This window comes from Sorex araneus, chromosome X (assembly GCF_027595985.1).
Source record: "Sorex araneus isolate mSorAra2 chromosome X, mSorAra2.pri, whole genome shotgun sequence".
Lineage (NCBI taxonomy): Eukaryota > Metazoa > Chordata > Mammalia > Eulipotyphla > Soricidae > Sorex > Sorex araneus.
The window spans coordinates 206,396,900-206,418,239 of NC_073313.1; the positions used below are offsets into that span (position 1 = coordinate 206,396,900).

At 44.7% G+C, this 21,340-nt stretch overlaps 1 protein-coding gene across 2 annotated transcripts in view; it reads left to right on the forward strand.

Moving 5' to 3' along the window:
• Nucleotides 1–21,013, forward strand: part of ITGA6 (integrin subunit alpha 6) — a 92,862-nt gene extending 71,849 nt beyond the window's left edge. The window contains exons 12-26 of one of the 2 annotated variants that reach the window (XM_055122485.1): nucleotides 147–307; nucleotides 457–600; nucleotides 3,770–3,882; nucleotides 4,006–4,195; nucleotides 4,286–4,369; nucleotides 4,464–4,543; nucleotides 4,695–4,772; nucleotides 4,861–4,963; nucleotides 7,061–7,234; nucleotides 9,198–9,296; nucleotides 9,743–9,853; nucleotides 9,951–10,055; nucleotides 11,869–11,994; nucleotides 16,089–16,218; nucleotides 18,602–18,739. In XM_055122485.1, coding sequence (XP_054978460.1) covers nucleotides 147–307; nucleotides 457–600; nucleotides 3,770–3,882; nucleotides 4,006–4,195; nucleotides 4,286–4,369; nucleotides 4,464–4,543; nucleotides 4,695–4,772; nucleotides 4,861–4,963; nucleotides 7,061–7,234; nucleotides 9,198–9,296; nucleotides 9,743–9,853; nucleotides 9,951–10,055; nucleotides 11,869–11,994; nucleotides 16,089–16,196 — 1,676 coding nt within the window. In that variant the 3' untranslated portion in view covers nucleotides 16,197–16,218; nucleotides 18,602–18,739. Of the gene's footprint in view, nucleotides 1–146; nucleotides 308–456; nucleotides 601–3,769; nucleotides 3,883–4,005; nucleotides 4,196–4,285; nucleotides 4,370–4,463; nucleotides 4,544–4,694; nucleotides 4,773–4,860; nucleotides 4,964–7,060; nucleotides 7,235–9,197; nucleotides 9,297–9,742; nucleotides 9,854–9,950; nucleotides 10,056–11,868; nucleotides 11,995–16,088; nucleotides 16,219–18,601 lie in introns of both variants that reach the window. The other variant, XM_055122484.1, reaches the window with a different exon arrangement.
• Nucleotides 21,014–21,340: the final 327 nt, after the last annotated feature.

Sequence of the window (21,340 nt, forward strand, 5' to 3'; positions counted from 1 at the left end):
CAGAGGCAGTGGGAGGTGGAACAGTGGGTGCTGCACAAGCGAATTAAACTATTTTTAAAAGGAAATCAGCATACCTGTACATAGAATAGCTAAATTGTGCCTGTGTTTCTCCTCCCCTCTCACCCCCCCACCCCACCCCACTCCAGCCATTGTGGGCACCCTGGAGGCTGAAAAGGTGAGAAGAAAATCTGGACTGTCATCAAGAGTTCAGTTTCGGAACCAGGCCTCGGAGCCCAAGTATTCTCAGGAGCTGACGCTGAACAGGCAGAAGCAGAAGGCGTGCATGGAGGAGACCCTCTGGCTGCAGGTGAGAGCTGCACTCCGTCTCGCGGGGGGCAGCACGGGTGCCAGCCAGCCACCAGCCACCTGTCACTTGGTGCGGAGGAAAGGTTTCTCTGGGAGCTCTGCAGCGGCATCTGTGCCAGGCTGAGGTCTCTCTCACCATGTCCTCCCTAGGAAAACATCAGAGACAAGCTGCGTCCCATCCCTATCACCGCCTCGGTAGAGATCCGAGAGCCTGGCACCCGGAGGCGTGTGAATTCGCTTCTGGAAGTCCCTCCAATTCTGAATTCCAACGAGCCCACGACGGCGCATACAGATGTGAGTCTTTCTGTTTTGCCAATGTTCTGGCCAAGCTGCTGGGCCAAACCAGCAGTCCCCGGGGGCCATCTTTGCCGTTCCCGAGTCTTGAATAAGCTTTTCAACCCACACAGAGTTCGTCAGCGGGGAAGGCTTGTTTCACGAGTGAGGAGTGAATATTAAAACATGAAGGAGACAGTTTAGAAGCAGAGCCTCCTTCCTCATAGCTGTTGGCCACAGTGAGGGCTAACTTGGCAGAAGTTCTTATTTTCACATCCAGTTACTCTCCTCGCTGTGGGCGGAAGGGGAACACTGCATGGCATTTTGCCGTTGAGTACACTGAAATGTAGAAAACGAACGGTCTTTATTCTGAACATTGGAAATCAAGGAACATCAAAATTCAGCAAGGCAAAAATTTTTTTTTTTAAAAAAAAGAGCGTTAGCAATAAAATAGCGATGTGTTAGGGAGATGGTCGCAGGCTGGCATGTGTGCTTGGTACATGAGACCTGCAGCTTCCTTCCTTTTGTTTCCCAGAGCACTCCTGAAGCCACCTGGGGCATCACTGGGTGTGGTTTAGTCCTCTCCCCTGAATCTTTTAGTGCCCCAAGTAGCCCAGGTACTGGTAGAGAGGAATGCTTGACAGTGCTTGCTCTCTCCCTCATAGAAGGTAAGGTCTATTTGCAAGGTCTGTTTAAGATGCTGAATTCAGCCAGGGGCTGTGCCCTCTTGATTGGACACTTCCTGTCCACATCCAGTGGGTGTGACCAGTCTTTAGCTCCTCATTCTGCTGACCCCAGAAAGCTTTCAGAAGTGACATTTGTCGAGTTAGGCCTAGGAATCACAGAATCCAACTTCAGCTCACCAAGAATAATTCTACTTTCAGATACTTTTTATTTCTATTTTTTTATTATTTTATTTTATTTTATTTTATTTTATTTTATTTGCTTTTTAGGTCAGACCTGGCGATGTACAGGGGTCACTCCTGGCTCTACATTTAGGAATTATCCCTGGCGGTGCTCAGGGGACCATATGGGATGCTGGGAATCAAACCTGGGTCGGCTGCATGCAAGGCAAACGCCCTACCCGCTGTGCTAACACTCCAGCCCCCTATTCTTTTTATTTTTGATGGGGGGCAGTGGGGTATGCATGCCCATCCGTACTCGGGCTAGTCCTGGCTAGCCCCCTGAGGAGACTATATGAGGTGCCAGCAGGTTGAAGCAAAGCCAGCAAGTGCCTTACCTGCCTGTACTACTCTCCAGGCCCTCCTTTCATATGCTTTTCATTTGATTTTTTTAATTTCATTTAGTTTAATTTTTTTTTTGCTTTTTGGGTCACACCCGGCGATGCACAGGGGTTACTCCTGGCTCTGCACTCAGGAATTACTCCTGTCTGTGCTCAGGGGACCATATGGGATGCTGGGATTCAAGCCCGGGTCGGCCACATGCAAGGCAAACGCCCTATCTGCTGTGCTATTGCTTCAGCCCCCATATGCTCTTTAAATATGCCTCTAATGGCACTGATTCTCACATTCAAATTCCTTGCACGCATTCCCTGCTTCGTAGCTATGGGAAATGTTTCTGCTGATTGTCACAGACCTGGGGAGGCCCCTGGGCTACAGAACGTGCTTTCCACTGCACCACACCACCTCAAGGCCCAGGTCGGAGTGTTTTCAAAGGACAGAGTGGGGCTCAAGGAGGATTAAAGGGGATCAGGGCATGACAAAGTGATCTTTTTTTTCTGTATCAATTTTTTTTTCCAATTTTATTTTATTAGAGCACCGTGAGTTACAGAGTTATTCATAGTTAGGTTTTGGCAGTGTTCCATCATCAGTCTGCCAGCAGTGTCACCCTCCCTCCAGCAGGACCCTCAGGGTCCCCTCCTACCCGCCCCCCATCCCCCAGCCCCAGCCTACCATCTTTGCAGCTTGGTTATTAAAGTTTGGGTCTCGAAGTTTCAATGTTGCTGACTGTGGTTAGGGTATTGAGCTCTGTCATTCCTTAACACCACCAATGTACCTGAGTCCCCTTGACTCCCATCCCCATTGCTTCTCATCTGTTTCTTCTCCCCTTCCCTTTCACTCTTTTTTTCCCTTTTTTGAGGGGGGAGGTCACACACAACCGCTCCAGCCCCTTTCTTTCACTCTTTCACCCTTCCTTCCTTCCTTCCTTCCTTCCTTCCTTCCTTCCTTCCTTCTTTCCTTCCTTCCTTCCTTCCTTCCTTCCTTCCTCCCTCCCTCCCTCCCTCCTTCCCTCCCTCCCTCCCTCCCTTCCTTCCTTTCTCTTCCCTATAATTTGGGGCCAAGAGTGATTTAGGCATACTCCCAAATTTTTCTTTAAATTGTTTTTTTTTCGTTTTGGGTCACACCCGGTGATGCACAGGGGTCACTCCTGGCTTTGCACTCAGAAATTACCCCTGGCGGTGCTCAGGGGACCATATGGGATGCTGGGAATCAAACCCGGGTCAGCCGTGTGCAAGGCAAACGCCCTACCCGTTGTGGTATCACTCCAGCCCCTCTTTAATTTTTTTATTGAGTCACCTTGAGATACACAGTTACAATGCTGTTTGTGATTGGTTTTCAGTCCTACAGTGTTCCAACACCTGTCCCTCCACCAGTGTACATTTCCCAGCACCAGTGTCCCCCAGTTCCCCTCCACTCCAGCCCGACTTTATGGCAGGCACGTTTCCTCTCTCTCTTTCTCTCTCTCTCTCTCTCTCTCTCTCTCTCTCTCTCTCTCTCTCTCTCTCTCTCTCTCTCTTCCCTCCTCTCTCTCCCCCTCTATCTCTTTTTGGCATCCCTCTTTAAACTATAGCATTTCCTCATCCAGTTATTCTAAAGGCCATGTATAAGTGATAGCATCCTGCATTTGTCCTTCTTCTAGCTTACAAAGTAATCTCTTTAATTTAGGGCCATCCCAGCAGTGCTCGGGGACCCTGGTGACCTGCTCTGTAGGCTCAATGCTTAGTGCTCAGTCCAGCCATGCTGGTGGGTGTATGTATAGTGCCATGGTGGGGCACAACATTGAGGCCCAGCCCCCACCTTGGAGCCAGCTCCCCAGCCCCAGCCAAGCAGGTTGAAAGCTGGCAGTTCACTGTCACACGGGGACATGAATGATAGGACAACAAACATCCAGTTAGATGACTTTCTGGGCCCTCCATGGCACAAATGACCACGGTTTTCTTTTCCTACAGGTGCACTTCCTAAAAGAGGGATGTGGAGACGACAATGTATGCAACAGCAACCTTAAACTAGAGTATAAATTTTGTACCCGGGAAGGAAGTCAAGACTTTTCTTACTTACCCATGTAAGATTTGCTCTGTGGTACTCACAGAAATGACTGGCTTTCTAATGCATTTTTGTTGAGTTCTGAACATGGATTGAAGACTTCTTCACTTTCCTTTTTTTGTATGTTTTTTTTTCCCCACAGTCATAATGGTGTGCCAGAACTTGTTTTGAAAGATCAGAAGGACATTGCTTTAGAAATAACTGTCACCAACATCCCCTCCAGTGCCACGGAGCCCATCAGGGCTGGGGATGATGCCCACGAAGCTAAGCTCATTGCCACATTTCCCGATGCGCTGACGTATTCTGCATTCAGGGAATTGCGGGCATTCCCGGTCAGTATTCTGAGACCTTGGCAGAGGGGCAAGCCAGCGCCCCGTGCCGGGTGGACAGACGCACGGTGACCCTGTACACTTCTCTTCCAGGAGAAACAGCTGAGCTGTGTTGCCAACCAGAACGGCTCACAAGCCAACTGTGACCTCGGAAACCCTTTCAAAAGGAATTCCAGTGTAGGTGATGCCTTCCCAAGTTATTTTACTGTCTTGACAGCCTCTCTGCGTTGAGGTACTTGGCCCAAGTTAAAGGCTGTTTCTATGTTTTTAGGTTACTTTTCATTTGATTTTAAGTACAACTGAAGTCACCTTTGACACCCCGGATCTGGCTATTAATCTGAAGTTGGAAACGTGAGTTGTGTGAATCTTTCCATTCAGAATTATTTCGTGAAAACACTGACATTCCGTGAATCGGCCCTGATCTAACTCATAAAAGAAGTGTAATTGTAATGAGAATACCAACTGTTCAAATAAAAGCCTATTGTTTCCTCTTCATTTTCAGAACAAGCAATCAAGATAATTTGGCTTCAATTACAGCTACAGCAAAAGTGGTTGTTGAACTGCTTTTATCGGTCTCCGGGTAAGTGTTTGTGTTTAGCATAACAAATCAGTATTTGAAAGAACCATTTACACTCCTCACTAAAACTGGTGTTTTTTAAATTTAACAGAGTTGCTAAACCTTCCCAGGTGTATTTTGGAGGCACGGTTGTGGGGGAGCAAGCGATGAAATCAGAAGATGAAGTGGGAAGTTTAATAGAGTATGAGTTCAGGGTAAGTTGGAACGGTCGGCCCACTGATTACATAGGCCCAGAGATGACAGACAGAACCGTTTGCTCTTTTTGAATACTTGATTTTAATCATGACACAAATAAACGTCAGTCAATCAAAAAGTGAGCTTACCAGTTTTAAATGACAGACTGGTATTGTCCCCTAGGAGATAGGACAGCACTCTTTCCATGCAGAGCTTGGGTCCAAAACTCAGTGCTATTCACAAAATATTGATTGTTAGGTGGGAGGGAGTGCAGGGAGGGGAGGAACAGCTTGTAGGAGTTCTGTTGGATAGTGGCAGAGGGGATGGGTGTGGTGTGGTACGTGTGTTTATGGAGTTGTAAAGCAATTCTTCCGGAAAATGTCATGTTGTCAAAGGCAGTGCAAACTAATCAGACTGCAGTAGGATTTTTTTTTTTTTTTTTTGCTTTCTGGGTCACACCCGGCGATGCACACGGGTTTACTCCTGGCTCTGCGCTCAGGTATTACTCCTGGTGGTGCTCAGGGGACCACATGGGTTGCTGGGAATCGAACCCGGATTGGCCGCATGCAAGACAAACACCCTGTCCGCTGTGCTATTGCTCCAGCCCCTACATTAGGATTTTGTTGCATCCTTGAGAGTTACACTAGATGGGGGGGTGGAGACAAAGGAATACTTGAACTCCCACTGCCCCCGCCCCCAATACCCATCTCAAGACGGTTAACCAAAATGTAAAAGCTCGAAGTGTTTTTTTTTGTTTTATTTGGGGCGGCGTGGAAGGAGTGGGCATAGCCAGCAGTGCTCAGGGCTTATTCATGGCTCTGTGTCAGGGATCACTCCTGGGGATCAAACCCAGGTTAGCCACATGCATGGCAAGTGCCCTACCCACTCTATCACTCTGGTCGCTCTGGTCCCTCAGAGAGATACTGGCTTTCTTTTTCTTTTTCTCTCTAACGTCATGTGTCTCCGTGCTTGTGGTGAACATTCACTACCTTTCAGAGTCTCGGTTTTGTGATGGTGAGTGTGCCTTGGTACCTGGCAGGGGAAAGGACAAATGATCATGGAGCCATGTCAGAGCAGGCATCACCGGGCAGCCTAAGGAAGGCCAGTCCAGAAAACATACCTGCAGGGTAGAGGACGGGCCTCCCTCTCAACCACAGAATCCGAACTTTGTGGCTCAGGCCACAGGCCCGGGAACATGGCGCGTCTTGTCAGGACGTGGGTCTGAAATGTCCAGGATGGCTCCACCCGGGCTCGGGCCAGGCCAGGAGAGAGGCTGTGAATGCCTCCGTGTTCTGCCGCCCTTACAGCCTGACAGGCGGATATGTGAGAGGGAGGGCGCTGCCCTGCTTATGCAGGCATAGGTGGAGAAAAGAATCGCGTGGGTTCTGGAGCGTTTGTCCACAGAGACCAAGAGAGCCCTGAGCTCTGTGTGCTCCTGGGGCAGCCGCTGCATCACCAGCCTGGCCCTGTAGATTCATCACTGCCCTTGTGGTTTTGCTCATCTCCAGCCCCCACAGAGAGAGAGGACGGAGCCTCAGTCTTGCAGTGGGGGGCATTGCACGGCGGTTTGCATTCTGCACGGGAGGTGCCAGTTGCCCAGCAGGGCAGTTCCGGGCACTTTGCCACTAACTGAGGAACTTCCTTGTGGGCATTTGGAAGCACAGCTGGTTGTCGAAACCATCGATTTCATTCTGTTGCTCACAGCAGTTGCTCCTGGATCAAGTGAACTATCTTCCCTCTTTGACCTCTTTTTTGCCTCCCTTTCTTGCTAATTTCATCAATTACCCTTTTTAAGCACCCGTATCTATTTTGAGCCCAGCAAGCTACCAAGAGTATCCCGCCCTCACGGCAGAGCTGGTAAGCTACCCGTGGCGTAGTCAATATGCCAAAAACAGTAACAAGTCTCACGATGGAGATGTTACTGGTGCCCGCTTGAGCAAATCGATGAGCAACGGGATGACAGTGATACAGTGATCTATTGTGAACGCGCCTGTCTCACGCTTCATGTTTGGAGCCTTGGATAATGCTACATATTTGGATTTTTCTTTTTATGGCAATAGGAGCTGCCTCCTTCATTTTACCTGAGATAATCATAGTATTATTTTTTTTTCTCATAGGTAATCAACTTGGGCAAACCTCTCAGAAACCTCGGCATGGCAACTTTGAATATCCAGTGGCCAAAAGAAATTAGCAATGGCAAATGGTTGCTGTATTTGGTCAAAGTAGACTCCGAAGGCTTGGAAAAGATCGCTTGTGAACCACAGAGTGAGATCAACCTCTTGCATCTACAGGTATGTTGGCAATTTCTGTTGGGTCTCCCAGGATGCAGGAGGAAGCAGCTCTGCTTCCCTTAGAAATCAAACCTCCTGCTTGGTGACTTTCCTTTGGTGCCACAGTTTCATTCGTCATTGAGTAACTGAGTCAGCTGAAGATTCTGATTGTGGCCTTTGTGCACCTCAGCCAGGGTTACTCGGTTTTTGCAGAAGCAAATGACACTCTCTGAAGTTTTAATGACATGTGAGAAGGACAGGGTCATGCTGCCAGGTCTAGGTTAGCCCATGTGATTTCTTAATAAACCAAAGATGCTGGCACCTAGCAGGGTGCCCTTGAAAACTTCATTCTTTTTCCTTTTTTTTTAATGGTTAAAAGGGAGTATTAACTGTTTTTTACAGTGGTAAGCACTTCACGTTTTTCTCACTTCATGCTCCCCATGGTCCTCTGAGGTATTTGTCTATGCCCACAAATTTCGGATGGGGAATCTGAGACATAAATTTCAGCAGCTTCCATGCAGCTGTGCCAGCTCCCAGAGCAATGTCCCCTCCCCATCCCAGGCCCCCTCTGTGCCGTTCTATATGTCCCTTATGGGTTTAACCATTATGCTCCAGTTTCTTGAAGATGTGCTTTGTTAATGCAAATCTGTTTCCTTCCTTCCTTCCTTCCTTCCTTCCTTCCTTCCTTCCTTCCTTCCTTCCTTCCTTCCTTCCTTCCTTCCTTCCCCTCTTTTTTCTCTCTCTTTTTTTTTTTTAAATGTCTTTTAGTCATCAGAGAATGAGATTTTACTGCTTGCTGTACGAATGAGGTGAAGAGGTTCAGTTCTACTCTTCCCTTGTGTGTGATCTTGAAACAATCACTTCATACCTCTGAGCCTCTTTTCCTGGTTCAAGGACCAGAGAGATAGTACAGGGATTCAGGCTCTTGCATCTTGCCATCCCCTATTCAAAGCCAAGATGGTATATGCTCTGCCAGGTGCTACAGGATGTGATTCTACACCAAAACCTCGTTGGGTGGCTTAGTTCTTAGTTTTCTGCTTTGACTAATTTGGCATGTTAGTTCTTTCTGCTTCTTTCTTGCTCCTGAGTGTCATTCGTTCTTGGTGTGCTCAGAATCAAAGATTGAGCTTTTTTCCTGACCTTGCGATGTTCACAGTATGAAAGGAAGATTAGAGAGGCAAAGAAAGCATCTCTCTCATTCCTTTAGTACAAGGGTCAGACTGGGGTTAAATGACCTTCATCAGTAAACTGGCAGTGAGTCAAGGAAGAGCCTTGCTGAATTTACACTATAATAATTTCTTGTACCTGTGGTGACTGGAGAAGTGAGAAGACGAGTTGCTGATGTTGTGACTTTGGCATTATTTGGAGGGAAGGGTGTCCTCAAGAGGTTGGCATAGAAGTAGCAAGGAAGAGGCCAGAGTGATATTGAAGGAGGTTGTTCATTTGCCGTGCACACGGCAGGCCTGGGTTTGATCCCCAGCACCCCATAGGATCCTCAAACCCCTCCAGGAGTGATCCCTGAGTGCAGAGTTAGTTGGGAGTGAATCCTGAGCAATGCCAGGTGTGTGATCCAAAAACCAAAACAAAATGGAAGTGACAATTCTATGTCACTTCAGGCCAAGGAAGGTGAGAAATGAAGTGGGGGGGGGACGCAGAAGAGGAGGTCTGGATATAACATGGAGCAAAAAACTTTTGCCCTTCGGTGTCGTAAAGATGAAGTATGCATGCACGTGTGTATATAAACCTCTAGATCCAACACGGGGCCCAAGCTACAACTATTAAACTTAAATGCATCTGTCCAAGGAGTCAGGCTGGGGGTGAGAGGGAACCTGGGGACAGTACTGGAAGGATAGGGAAAGAGTGGTCAGGTTGGAGGTGAGAACACACTATGCCTGAAAACCCACTCTAAGCAACTGCATAAATCTTGGTGTCTAAATAATTTTTTTTTTTTAATTTTTACTCTGTGGGATGTCATTCTTTTCAGGAGTCTCATCACTCAAGAAGGAGGCGGGAAATTGCTGAAAAACAGATAGACGATGGCAAAAAGTTCTCTTTATTCGCCGAGAGAAAATACCAGACCCTTGTAAGTATTTTCAGGAGCTGTGAACAGGTGCCAGAGGTCTGGAGGAAGGGCTGCTGTAGACAGTGATACTCGTTTTGTTATGTTTTAAATTGTTTTTTGGAGATGCTGCAGAGATAAAACAGGGGGTAGGGCACTTGCCTTGCAAACGGCTGACCCTGATTCAATTCCTGGTATCCCATATGGTCCCCCAAGCACCACCAGGAGTAATTCCTGAGTGCAGAGCCAGGAGTAACCCCTGGGCATCGCTTGGTATGACTCAAAAACTAAAAAGAAAAAAACAATTTTTTTAAGTTATTTTATTGATTGAACTTCTGTGGTTTACAAAACTCATGATGGTTTCTCATGCATCTGTTCCTGATACCCCACCCTTCCTCTGTACCCGCCTCCCTCTCAGCACCCTGCTGCCAACTGAGTTGTTTTTGACACCCCTCTTTGTTGTTTTCCAGAACTGCAGCGTGAACGTGAACTGTGTGAACATCAGGTGCCCGCTGCGGGGGCTGGACAGCAAGGCCTCGGTGGTCCTGCGCTCCCGGCTGTGGAACAGCACATTCCTCGAGGTGTGACCCACCGCGAGCCCGTCACCCAGAAACAGCGGCTGACTCCTCGGCCACCGTCCCTGTCTCTAAAGCTTTTTCTAACTTTGTCTCCCAACAGGAATACTCGAAAATGAACTACTTGGACATTCTTGTCCGGGCTTCCATCGACATCGTTGCCGCCAGCGAGAATATCAATATCAAGCTGCCAAACGCAGGTACCCAGGTGAGCTGAGCGCTGGCTTTGTTCATTCCCCCCACACCCCCCACTGTCCCAGGCCCCTTCCCTCCAGGCTTCCCTTACAGCGCTGGTAACCCTACAAAGGAGCAATCACATCGTGTCCCAAAATGTAGTCCACTGACTGTACTGAACCCCGGCCACACTGTCACTGAAAAGAGTACAGTCACTGAAAAGAGAAGTCCATCCAGAATCATCTTTGTGGTGCCCGTGGTAGACCTGAGAGCCGCTGGCTCCACCAAAGGAAAGGGTGCAGGGCCAGAGAGATTGTATTGCAAAGACAAGGTGGCAGTTTCTGCCCTCATGCTTGCAAGGCAAGTTACTTTGCTCCTGAGCTGTTCCTGGGCCTGAGAATTGGGTTTCAGAGGTTTTAATAAAAGATTATTAAAACATCCGCTAGATCCTTCTACTTACATACTAGCATTTAAACTCCCTAAGAATTCCAAGGTTGATGTTCTAGACTTTTTGCAAAAAGAAGGAAGTTGGGAGGCTGGAGCGATAGCACAGCTGGTCGGGCATTTGCCTTGTATGCAAACCGACCCGGGTTTGATTCCCAGCATCCCATATGGTCCCCTGAGAACCGCCAGGAGTAATTCCTGAGTACAAAGCCAGGAGTAACCCCTGTGCATCGCTGGGTGTGTCCCAAAAAGCCAAAGGAAAAAAAAAAACAACAAAAACAAACAAAGGAAGTGGGGGGAATGGGTGAGGAAGGGAAGGTGGTGTGTGGAGTGTGATAGTTCCTTGGGTACGGCGCTTGCCTTGCATTGGTCCACTGAGCATCAGCAGGTGTATGGCCCCAAAAAACAAACAAGCCAGAAAAAAAAACAGGAAACAAGGGCAGAGAGGAGGAACAGAATCGGGGGTCTGGATGGAAACCCACAACTGTTTGACTTCAGGAAACCTGTTCCTAGATACTTAGCCCCCGATAAATCCTCAGATCTCGCATTCAGATAAGAAAACTGAGAAACTGAGTCTGAGGAAGGTGGGCTCTCCTTGGGGGCATGTGGCCGGGCCTGTGTCACCACTGTCACCAGGTACTCTTAGATCCTGGGAAATGATGGGGCTGGGACCCCAGTGTCCAGCCTAGTGAGGTCTCGAGAGGAAGTGTGATGGTCTTGGGCTCCCAGCAACACAGACTCACTGGGATTCCCAACCCACATTACCCAGCTTGCTGGTGTTTGCCATCTCTCGTCGGTATAGAATATAAAACTCCTGGTGAGCTACAACTTCACATTCTAACAGAAGCAACTTCTGGGGTTTTTCTTGGGGGGCGGGGTGTTCTTTGTTTTGGTTTTGGGGCCACTTGAGGGACTCTTCCTGACTCTGTACTCAGGGGCCACTCCTGGTGATACTCGGGGACCATGTGTGGTGCCAGGGATCCCCTGGTTGGCTGAGTAGAAAACAAGCCCTGTCGTATTTCTCCAGCCCTCTAAGCAGTTTGAATGAACCCAGCGGCCAATTCCGAGTGTCAAGAAGTTGCCTGGATTTCTTACAGGGGATGATATCAAGTCACTAAGGGATGCTCTGGCAGTTCCCAGGAATCACTCACCCAGTTGTTGTTATTGTTGTTGTTGCTTAACACAAGAAGGAATTAGCTTATTTATAGCTATGCGAATATAATGAGACTAAGAAGACACTTTATACAACCCACTGAGTAATTAGATGGAGTTTTAGAAAGGTTACGTAAAACCTAATGAGCTTAAACATTGTCCGTAAATTCAGATTTGTTCAGTGCAACTCAATGTTTATCAAGACCTTATCCCCCAGTTTTAAGGCAGTGTTGCTTTCCTTTGCCCCACAGGTCCGTGTGACTGTGTTCCCCTCCAAGACTGCAGCCCAGTATTCAGGCGTGCCTTGGTGGATCATCCTAGTGGCTATTCTTGCTGGAATTCTGATGCTTGCTCTGCTAGTGTTTTTACTATGGAAGGTAAGTCATAGCTGTCACTTGAGTTTTGTGATGGAAAGCTTATTTTATATTTGTAATGAATTTATGTGAATACTGCTCATATGTACTTTTTCCCCCATTGCTTCCTTTTCCTTAACTTTATTTTGAAACTTTTCTGGTGTATAACCAGTGTAAAGGTTTTATGATGAACTTTATATCCAAAGGTTTATTACTTTGGTGCATGATAATTTCTTAACCATATAAAATTTGATGTTTTTCAGATATACTTTTTAGCATGTCAGGCAAATGACTTTTAATTCTTTTTACTATGTTAGCCTATTCTTGCTCTAAAATTAATAGCAATTTCTTCCTAGAAAACCAAATTCTGGATCCAAACTGAATCATTGGAGATCACATTAATCTGAATCGTGTCCTGAAATATTCAGGGCAGCTACTATTATGGTTGTTATAGTTGTAATTAGCTTAGGAGCAGAAAAGCCACAAGTGTCTGGGTGTGACTCAGTGGCAGATTGGATTGCTTGCCTTGCATGTCTGAGGCTTTGGGTTCCAGCCCAAACTCTGCAAAATAAAAATAAGGGGGGGAAAATGAAATGATGATAACTTCTCCAGGGATTACCATACCCTGTATCAAGCATGAGAAAGAGCTGGCTCAACATCATGTTCTTCCGGGGAATAGGGCATGCGGCCAGCATGCACCAAGGCCGTGAGTTGGCCTCAGGTGTGGGCTTCGTTCCAATAAATAAATGGATGGACAATATAACTACATTTTTCTCCAGAATGTTATCCTTTGCAAATAAATTACACTCTCTCCTGCCTGCACAACCAAATAGTGTGCGTGAGATGAGTGTACATTTTTACTGCCAAAGATTACTATGAACTAGATTATTCTCAATGTGTTCACAGTCCTTTTCCTGCAACTAGAAAAATATTAGTGCAATTGAAAAATATTAATATAATTAATATCTTAATTGCCATGGCAGTATTTATGCATACAGAATACTGCTTTTCTAAAATGTCCAAAATTCTAGATTGTCAATCCTGACTGGTTAAGAGCGGTTCTGGATAAAGTTTCACCAGCTATTTTGGACCAGGCTGCCCTTATTCCTATCCTTGCACCCTATTGCATCACGGACAAGGATTCAGGGTAGTCCTGTTTTCAAATAGTTGATTCTCTAAAGGAACTTCCTCTTGTCCATGTGGGATCATTTTCTGCTATCCTTCAAATGGGGGTATGAAGTGTGGCCCTGCTTGTGGCCACATCTGTCCCTTGGGGAGTTGGCCAGTCTTACCGCTGAGGTTTATTAGAGGTAGGGACACAGACAACTGATCTGAGAGCAAGCACAGTCAATGTAAGCAGAGCTTTGAAAGCTATTCCCATATCAGGAACAGTATGTGTGAGTGGGGGACAGAGGGTGGGACAAGTCCTGCCCAGCAGTGCTCAAGAAGTCTTGGGCCACTCTCAGTTGTACTCAACTGTCCTGACAGTGCTCATGGCCGGTCACAGGGCTGTTGCTGTTTTTGTCCAGCAATGCTGGGGTCACCAGCTCTCTGGGGACAGGGGGAAGCGGTGGCGGGGACTGAATGGTGACAATGGTTGGTGACCTCATTGCATGCTCTGGGAGTTCACAAGCATGTCCTTGGTCACAGCAGCTCTTTCTGTTCGTTTTCCATCCGGGTGAGAGAGTGGCAGGTTGAGCATGAAGAAGTCCAAGCAGTTTCATCTTGGGGCACTCATTTAACCTCCAGGTTTGCCTCTGCTCTTTAATAATAAGTAGCTGGGACTTGATCTCAGTAGTATTTGTTGTGTTTTGCTCTGGGAACTGTAAAACATCTGGACTCTAATCACATGGAACCAGAGAGACAGTACAGGGATTAAGGCCCGTGGCCTCACCCTTAGCTGAGCCTGGTTCCAGATGCCACGTGGTCCCCTGAGTACAGACAGTTCTGGGAGTCGCCCCCAAGCACCTTCAGGCATGTCTCAAGAGTCCCCTGTTTTGGGTTTGTGAATCACATGGTTTCTATCGCTGCCACTTGGAAATAATTTTATTACTTTATAAACTACTCCTCTTTCTGAAATAGAACCATGTGTTTTAATGTGTTAAAGTCAGAGTTTTTCCATTTGTTAAGAAAAGAGGATTTGGGGATCAGAAATGACGTGGCTCAGTGACCTTATAATGGATTTTGCCAAGATAAAGCCAGGCAACTGGGGCTAGATCCAGATGTCCCCTAGCCAGGACTGTTGCAAATATCAGGAGTCTGCATTGGATTTTTGTCTGAAAGAGCCAAAGAGAAAACTGGTCCAGTCACCTTCATTTTTTGGACAGAGGTGCTCTGTGATCTAAAGACTGATGATAATTGAACGGATGATTGAGTTCTTGATTCCTGGTTCATCCTGTCCCATCAGCTTTGCTAGCACATTATTGAAAGTTGGCAAGTTATGTTCAGTGTGTATTATATGGAGAGTCACGAATACCAAGATAAGGAGTCAATACTGAATCAATACTGCCCATCAATACTGAATCAATCTTACCCTCCAAAAAAATGTTATAATATTGGAAACATTCTGAAGTTTCCTTGTCCAGTTGGAAATAACTGGTCATATATAGTCACTGAGTTCCTGGAATACAGCTAAGTCAACTCAGAAATTGAATGTTAAATCTGTAGCCACGTGTAAGTAATAGCTACTATATTCTGTAAAAGAAAAATCTGGCTTTTTACCTGCATGAGTTGCCAAACCAGGGTGCAAAATTTTTGTGGAGAGTAGAGATTTATTTGACCAAGTTTTATCTCAGAGGACAGTTCTGTGGCCTTATGAACTAGATAAAATTAAACAGAAAAGATTCCCCACCATCAAATAAAATTATAGTAGAAAATGAAATAAAACTTTTATAACTCATTTAGAGTAACCTAGTGTGAGGGTCACCGAGATTCCTACCACTTAAGGGTTAGAAGGTGGTTCAGAATTTGAAGAAAATGACAGCAATTATTCCTTCATGACAATGTATTCCAATTTATGTTGTGATTCACCCCCCAAATCCAAAGGTCTAAGGGAGTTGGCATTTGTTCCTTCAAATTTCCTGAGAAACACAGAAAAATATAGAATCTTGCTTTTTATTTTGTGCCAAATTTTAACAAATAATTCTTTACCATGTGTCCAATGATTGCAAAATTCAGTCTTTTGCCTATTTTTCAGTCCAGGTTCTCCCCCAAGGGGGAAAAATAAACACCCAAAGTTCTACTCTTATGAATATATTTTTGGGTCAGGGAGAGAATTCAAGAGTTAGTGCCTGGGCTGGAGCAATAGTAGAGCAGGAAGGATGTTTGCTTTGTACATAGCTGACCCGGGTTTTATTCCCAGCATCCTATATGGTACCCTGAGCAACGCCAGGAGAAATTCCTAAGCATAGAGCCAGTAGTAACATCTGAGCATCACTGGATGTGACCAAAAAAAGCGAGAGAGAGAGAGAGAGAGAGAGAGAATAGAGCCATAGAGCCAGTAATGACCGAGAGAGAGAGAGAGAGAGAGAGAGAGAGAATGAGAGAGAATGAAGCCATAGAGCCAGTAGTAACATCTGAGCATCACCGGATGTGACCAAAAAAAGCGAGAGAGAGAGAGAGAGAGAGAGAGAGAGAGAGAGAGAGAGAGAGAGAGAGAGAGAGAGAAGAGAAAGCTAGTACATATGATTTATAAGAAGGAGGTCAGGTTCCATCCCTGGTACTGAATGGTCTTCTGTGCATTGCCTGCAATATTTCCTAAGCAAGGTTTCAGGAGTAACCCCAAAATATCATTGCATTTTTAATAGCTTTTTTTTAAATAGCCATTCACAGAATCAGTCCCTTAGATGAATCTTATCTTCAGGGTTTCTGTTAAAGATGATAAAATCGTTTAGGTATCATTCATACAAATAACAAACTAGAGGCCTGTAGTAACAGAGTTAGTTGGGTTGGATGCCAGCGTGAGGTACCATAGCACAGAGGTCATTAACTTGGGGGTCTATTCATAGAGACCTCTATGCAGATGAGCTGTCAATTTATTAAAAGCTGAGACGTTTTCTTTTGTTGAGTTCTTCTACCCAAAACTATAAAACTGACCAAAATACCTTGCTTCCTTGTAGTGTGGTTTCTTCAAGAGAAATAAGAAAGATCATTATGATGCCACATATCACAAGGCTGAGATCCATGCTCAGCCGTCTGATAAAGAGAGGCTTACTTCCGATGCATAGTATTGATCTACTTCTGTAATTGGTAATTGATCGATTGTTTTTCCTTGCTAGCTGTGGGACCTGCTATGGTTGTGGTGGCTAACTTTAAGAGCAACAGCTTGCTGTGTGCGTCCCATTAACCAATGTTTCCAAATGTCCACACTGGCTTGCCTTGCTTGGATTTGTTTTATTTTTATTTCACTTGAAAGCTCATAGTTTGTGCAAAGAATGTTGCGTTGCAGGTAAGTTATTTTGTGGTGGTGGTGTCGTCAAGCATCACCCATAGCAGTGAGGGAAATTGTAGTCTACAAACCCAGCCAGAGTCTCCAGACCTTCACAGCTGTCCCATTTGTCATGTGTTACCATTCTAGTCTGTAACAGCCCTCTTGGAATTTCAAGCATGCATAAGAAATCATTCCTTGTTTCTTGTGCATTTTGGAATTTCTCGACTGTCTAATTAACCTGTTGCATGTGAGAAACATTTCTTTTGGTGAGGAGATTTTCTTGCTGTTTTTTTTTTTTATCCTCTTGCTGTGAGGGGGGAAGGCTTGGAATGCTTTCACTGTTGGCATGCACAAGTTACATGCCAGCTAAGCATGTAACTTCCTTTTCCTGCCCATCTATGACAGGTCAAAGACCATTACAACAAACTGTGATTATTGGCATGATGGACATTATAGTCTATTTCAGAAGGTGAACTTTTGCCAAAATGACATTAATACACACAAAAAAATCCTGTATATTTTACTAATTCCTTGGACAGTTTTTCACCCTCATGTTGTAATAGAGTTTGACCTTGTTTCATGTGCCTAGAAATTATATCCCACCTTGGGTCTCAGTTGATTTAAGTTCATGCTTCTCTTATTTATCAATCCATGGAAACAGGAATTTGGCTGTGATTCCTTTTTCTATTTTTGAGGGATGAAAGGATTACTTCTATAATCCCTCTCATGGCATTACTATCACCCTTGATTTGCTTCTTTGTTTAAATGGGTTAAGAGCATTTGGGGTAACCAGAAATATGTTTCATCGTAGATAATGGTTTGGGCCCTTTTGGGGTACCCAGAATAATAAATAACTACATATTAGAATAATAGAATTGGCCTTAAACAAAACTTCTTGGTCCGTTTCTCCCATTGATTTATAAGCTATAAATCAATAGGAATAACAGCATATAATTTTATTTTGCCCATGACATTTTAATAACATAGTATCACTCAATGTAAAATTATTCCTACTCATGTCAGATAATAAACACATTAATGTATCTGTCTTGCCCCTTTTCCTTCTGCATTTCTAAATTGAAAATACAACTTTTTAAAAAGACGTTCATTAAAGTAATCAGTCTGGTTTTTACATTTCTTAATAAAAGTCTACTTTTAATCAGACTGAATATTTTCTGAGATAAAATATATATTCTTTAACAATTTAAATGTGCACACACTGTCTTTCTTTTTGGAAAACAAAGAAAAAAATTAGAGGATCCTCTGAAATAAAGTCCAGAGATAGCCTCCAAGGGCTGGAGCATTAGTCCAGATTTGATCCCCAGCAATATTCCCCCCCAAAAATTTTTGATGCTTTCCTAAAGTTCTACACAGTACATGATTGATTTTATTGCACTGCTTGGGTACTGTGGGATATATCCACAAAGCTCTTTAATTTGGAAGCACACCAGAAATCCAGGCCATGTCAATCACCTTCTAGCAAATGGGAGATGTGATGGGTTACCCTGGAGCCTCAGAGAGAGATGATTCTGACTTTGGAACACTGAACACTCACATACTCAAACATCAACTTTTAAAATACCTGTGGCCTGATTTCCACTGAATGGGAGGAGGGAAGAGCTTGAGATGTTTGGCATGTGGTGTTTAACTAAAGTTGTTTTAACAATTAGAATGCCATCCTGATCATAGTAAAATAAGACCTCTTGTTTGACCTGGAGTGGTAACACAGTGGGTAAGATGCTTGCTTAGCACGCGGCTGACCTTGCATCCATCCCCAGCACCACATATGGTCCCCAGAGCACCTCTTGGAAGGATCTCTGAGAGCAGTGGGTGCGGCCTCAAAACTACTAACAGGAACAAAAAGATCTTATGTTTGTAGTACTATGACTTAATAATGGAGGCATATTTTCATAAACTCTTCAGCTGTTAGTTCAGAGGTAGCTTGCAGTGTTATCAACAGTACAGACAAATGAATATGGACTTTCTTCCTATTTTCCAGCCGTTCCTCTTTTCCTTTTATATCCCCATCTACTACCATTTCTGTCAGCCCATTAGCACTCACATGAAAGAAAACCAAATCCTTTTTCCTTACTCTAAAGGTCTAGGCAGAGCTGACCAGAAAGCTTAGCCATTCCCATTGGTTCACCTCGCTTGTCTTGAGATGACTGAATTTGCCTCTGTTTCTCTCCCTCTTTTCTCCAGTGTGGATTCTTTAAACGCTCTAGGTACGACGATAGCGTTCCCCGGTACCATGCCGTCCGGATCCGCAAAGAAGAGCGAGAGATCAAAGATGAAAAATACCATGATAACCTTGAAAAGAAACAGTGGATCACAAGGTGGAATGAAAATGAAAGCTACTCCTAGGGGTTTCCCCCCTGAATCTCACAGGACCCAAAACTGCTTTTCCCATTCTCAGAAATTCAAATGGAATTGAAAGCCTGTTCAGTACCTGAATATTGATTTCAGATAGACGACACCCCGTCCATACCTGCAGTTTTTAACTGTGGATGTCACGTGGCCTAAGGCTCCTGTTTTGCACAACCAAATATAAGCCCGTCGGAATGGATCTTTCTTCAACTGCCTTAATTTAACTTTTCGGGTGGATTTTGTCTCTGTGGCTCACTTATATGAGCTGAGGAAGGGCCTGTCCCACCCCCCATGTGTGTTGTGTGACTGGAAGAAGGCACCCACTACTGGCAAGCAATGCATGGACAGGATGCCTGCCCAGCCTCATGGCCACCTCTGCAAACCTTCTCATAAGACTGGAGAACCTGCCACAGAAATGTCTGGCATCGCAGGACTGGGCCGTCGGGTAGCTGCGTATCTATTTGAAGTGCTATCTTAAAACGAAATGTGCAATAGGTGGTGAGGTTGCCATCCGGCCATCTTCCCCAGCTGCAGGAATATCTGCTCACACCAAATGCGTCCAGATTCCACTCTCCCTTCTCGCTAAAATATACAGCAGCAACAGACTTGAATGCTAGTTAGACTTATTTGTATATGGTATTTATTGTTTTCCTTTTTTTTTTTTTTTTTTTTTTTTACAAACCATTTTGATATTGACTTACAGGCCAAAGATTCTCCGTTAACCTTCAGGTTGGATTAAGCAATCAGAATTTAGAACAACGGGAGGTCGTTGACGGGACTGCTAAGGAAGAAAACCATTCTTTATAAGTGTGCCAGAGAATTGTTATCACTTACAGATAAGCTTAAGTTATTAAAAGGTCTCCCCTCTATCACAGTGCTCACCCCCCATTTTTCCAAACCTAAAAAGAACAGTATAGAGGGCCGGAGAGATAATACAGGCATTATGGTGCTTGTCTTGCACATAGCTGATACCTGGTTTGACTCCCAGCACCACATACGGTCCTCTAAGCCCCGCAAAGAGGGATCCCTGAGCACAGAGCCAGGAGTAAGCCTTGGGCACCACTGGGTATAACCTACCCCACCCCCTAAGAAGAGAAAAAGGATTGGCTGTTGGGCCCTGTCATTGTTAGAAGAGATGGGATGCTTTTTGAGTTTAGAGCCTGTGATATTTCTGACTTTCATGATACAATTTTCAGGAACTTCTGCAGAAAAGGGGCTTGTCCATTGGATATGAGTATGGTTTAGTCACTGGTAGATATTCAGGACTGGGACTTTCTGTTCAGGACTTGAAAGACAAGACGAGAGCCTGTGTCGGATCCTGACTGAGACCGTGTGAGACTACTGAGTATCAGAGACCAAAGTTCAGGCAGAACAGCAGGGCTTGTAAGGTATTTGTTCTTGGAATCACGAAATCGGTGTCCGCGTCTGGTTGGCTTTTGCTTGGCTTCCTCCCATTTCTGTTCTCAAAAATTACTACTACTCTCACAAGAATTTTCCACTGGCTTTTAGTTGTAAAATTGGAACGAGAGGGTGGGGGTGGGGGATGGAGAAAGACTATCCTTTCTGTTTATCCCGTGGAAATCAAACAATGCAAGAGCTAGCTGAATTGCATTTACAGCGCTTCAGAACGTTAAGTTCTATGGGGAGCAGCAGCAAACCAGGTGCTAACTTGTTTGGATTCCATGTAGACAGCGTCTCAGTCAGGAACAGAACAGAGCCTTAGGTGCCATTGTTGCTTTAAAAGTTTTAATTTGATTTCTTGATAGAAATCTTATGCCCTTTAGATACTAACCCTATTACTCTAGTTGTACTTTGGAATTATCATTCCCAGACATAGTTTTACAAATGATATATTGTTTACAGAAATTTCTCTAAAATAGGTCATAACCATGTTCAAAATCTCAAGTTTCTTGCTTAGGCCACTAGGAACCTAATGCACTGGCTTTATAGGTTGCTAAGACACTGATGTTTTGGAAATGTTTATGGACCTTTGTTATAAAAAGGAATATCCTGAAAAGGGAGGGCTAGGGTGGGTTAAAGTGAGGTTTAACAGTTAAAGAGAAAAAAAAAAGAATGTAGTGGTGGTCGAATTAATAGTTGTTAAAAATGTCATCTCAAGTCAAGTCACTGGTCTGTTTGCATTTGATACATTTTTATACTAACTAGCATTGTAAAATTATTTCATGATTAGAAAATACCTGTGGATATTTGTATAAAAGTGTGAAATAAAAATTTTTTATGAAATTGTTCACTGCTTAGTAAAACAGCATGATGTGGGACTGGAGCGATAGTGTAGAGGGTGGGGTGCTTGCCTTGCACTCGTCTAACCTGGGCTCAATCCCCGGCATCCCATATGCTTCCCCTGAACCGCCAGGAGTTTCTTCCTAAGCCAGGAGTAACCACTGTAAAAAGCAAAAAAAATAAGACAGCATATTGTATGTGAAACAAAGCCAAAATTATAAGTAGCTTTAAGTGGCTTTTTTAAAAACCAAGTCAAACCAAAGTTTTCAATGTTTTTATTAATATACAGAATATTCGCAGATCCACCAAAGATAGTAGTGACCAGAACTGTAA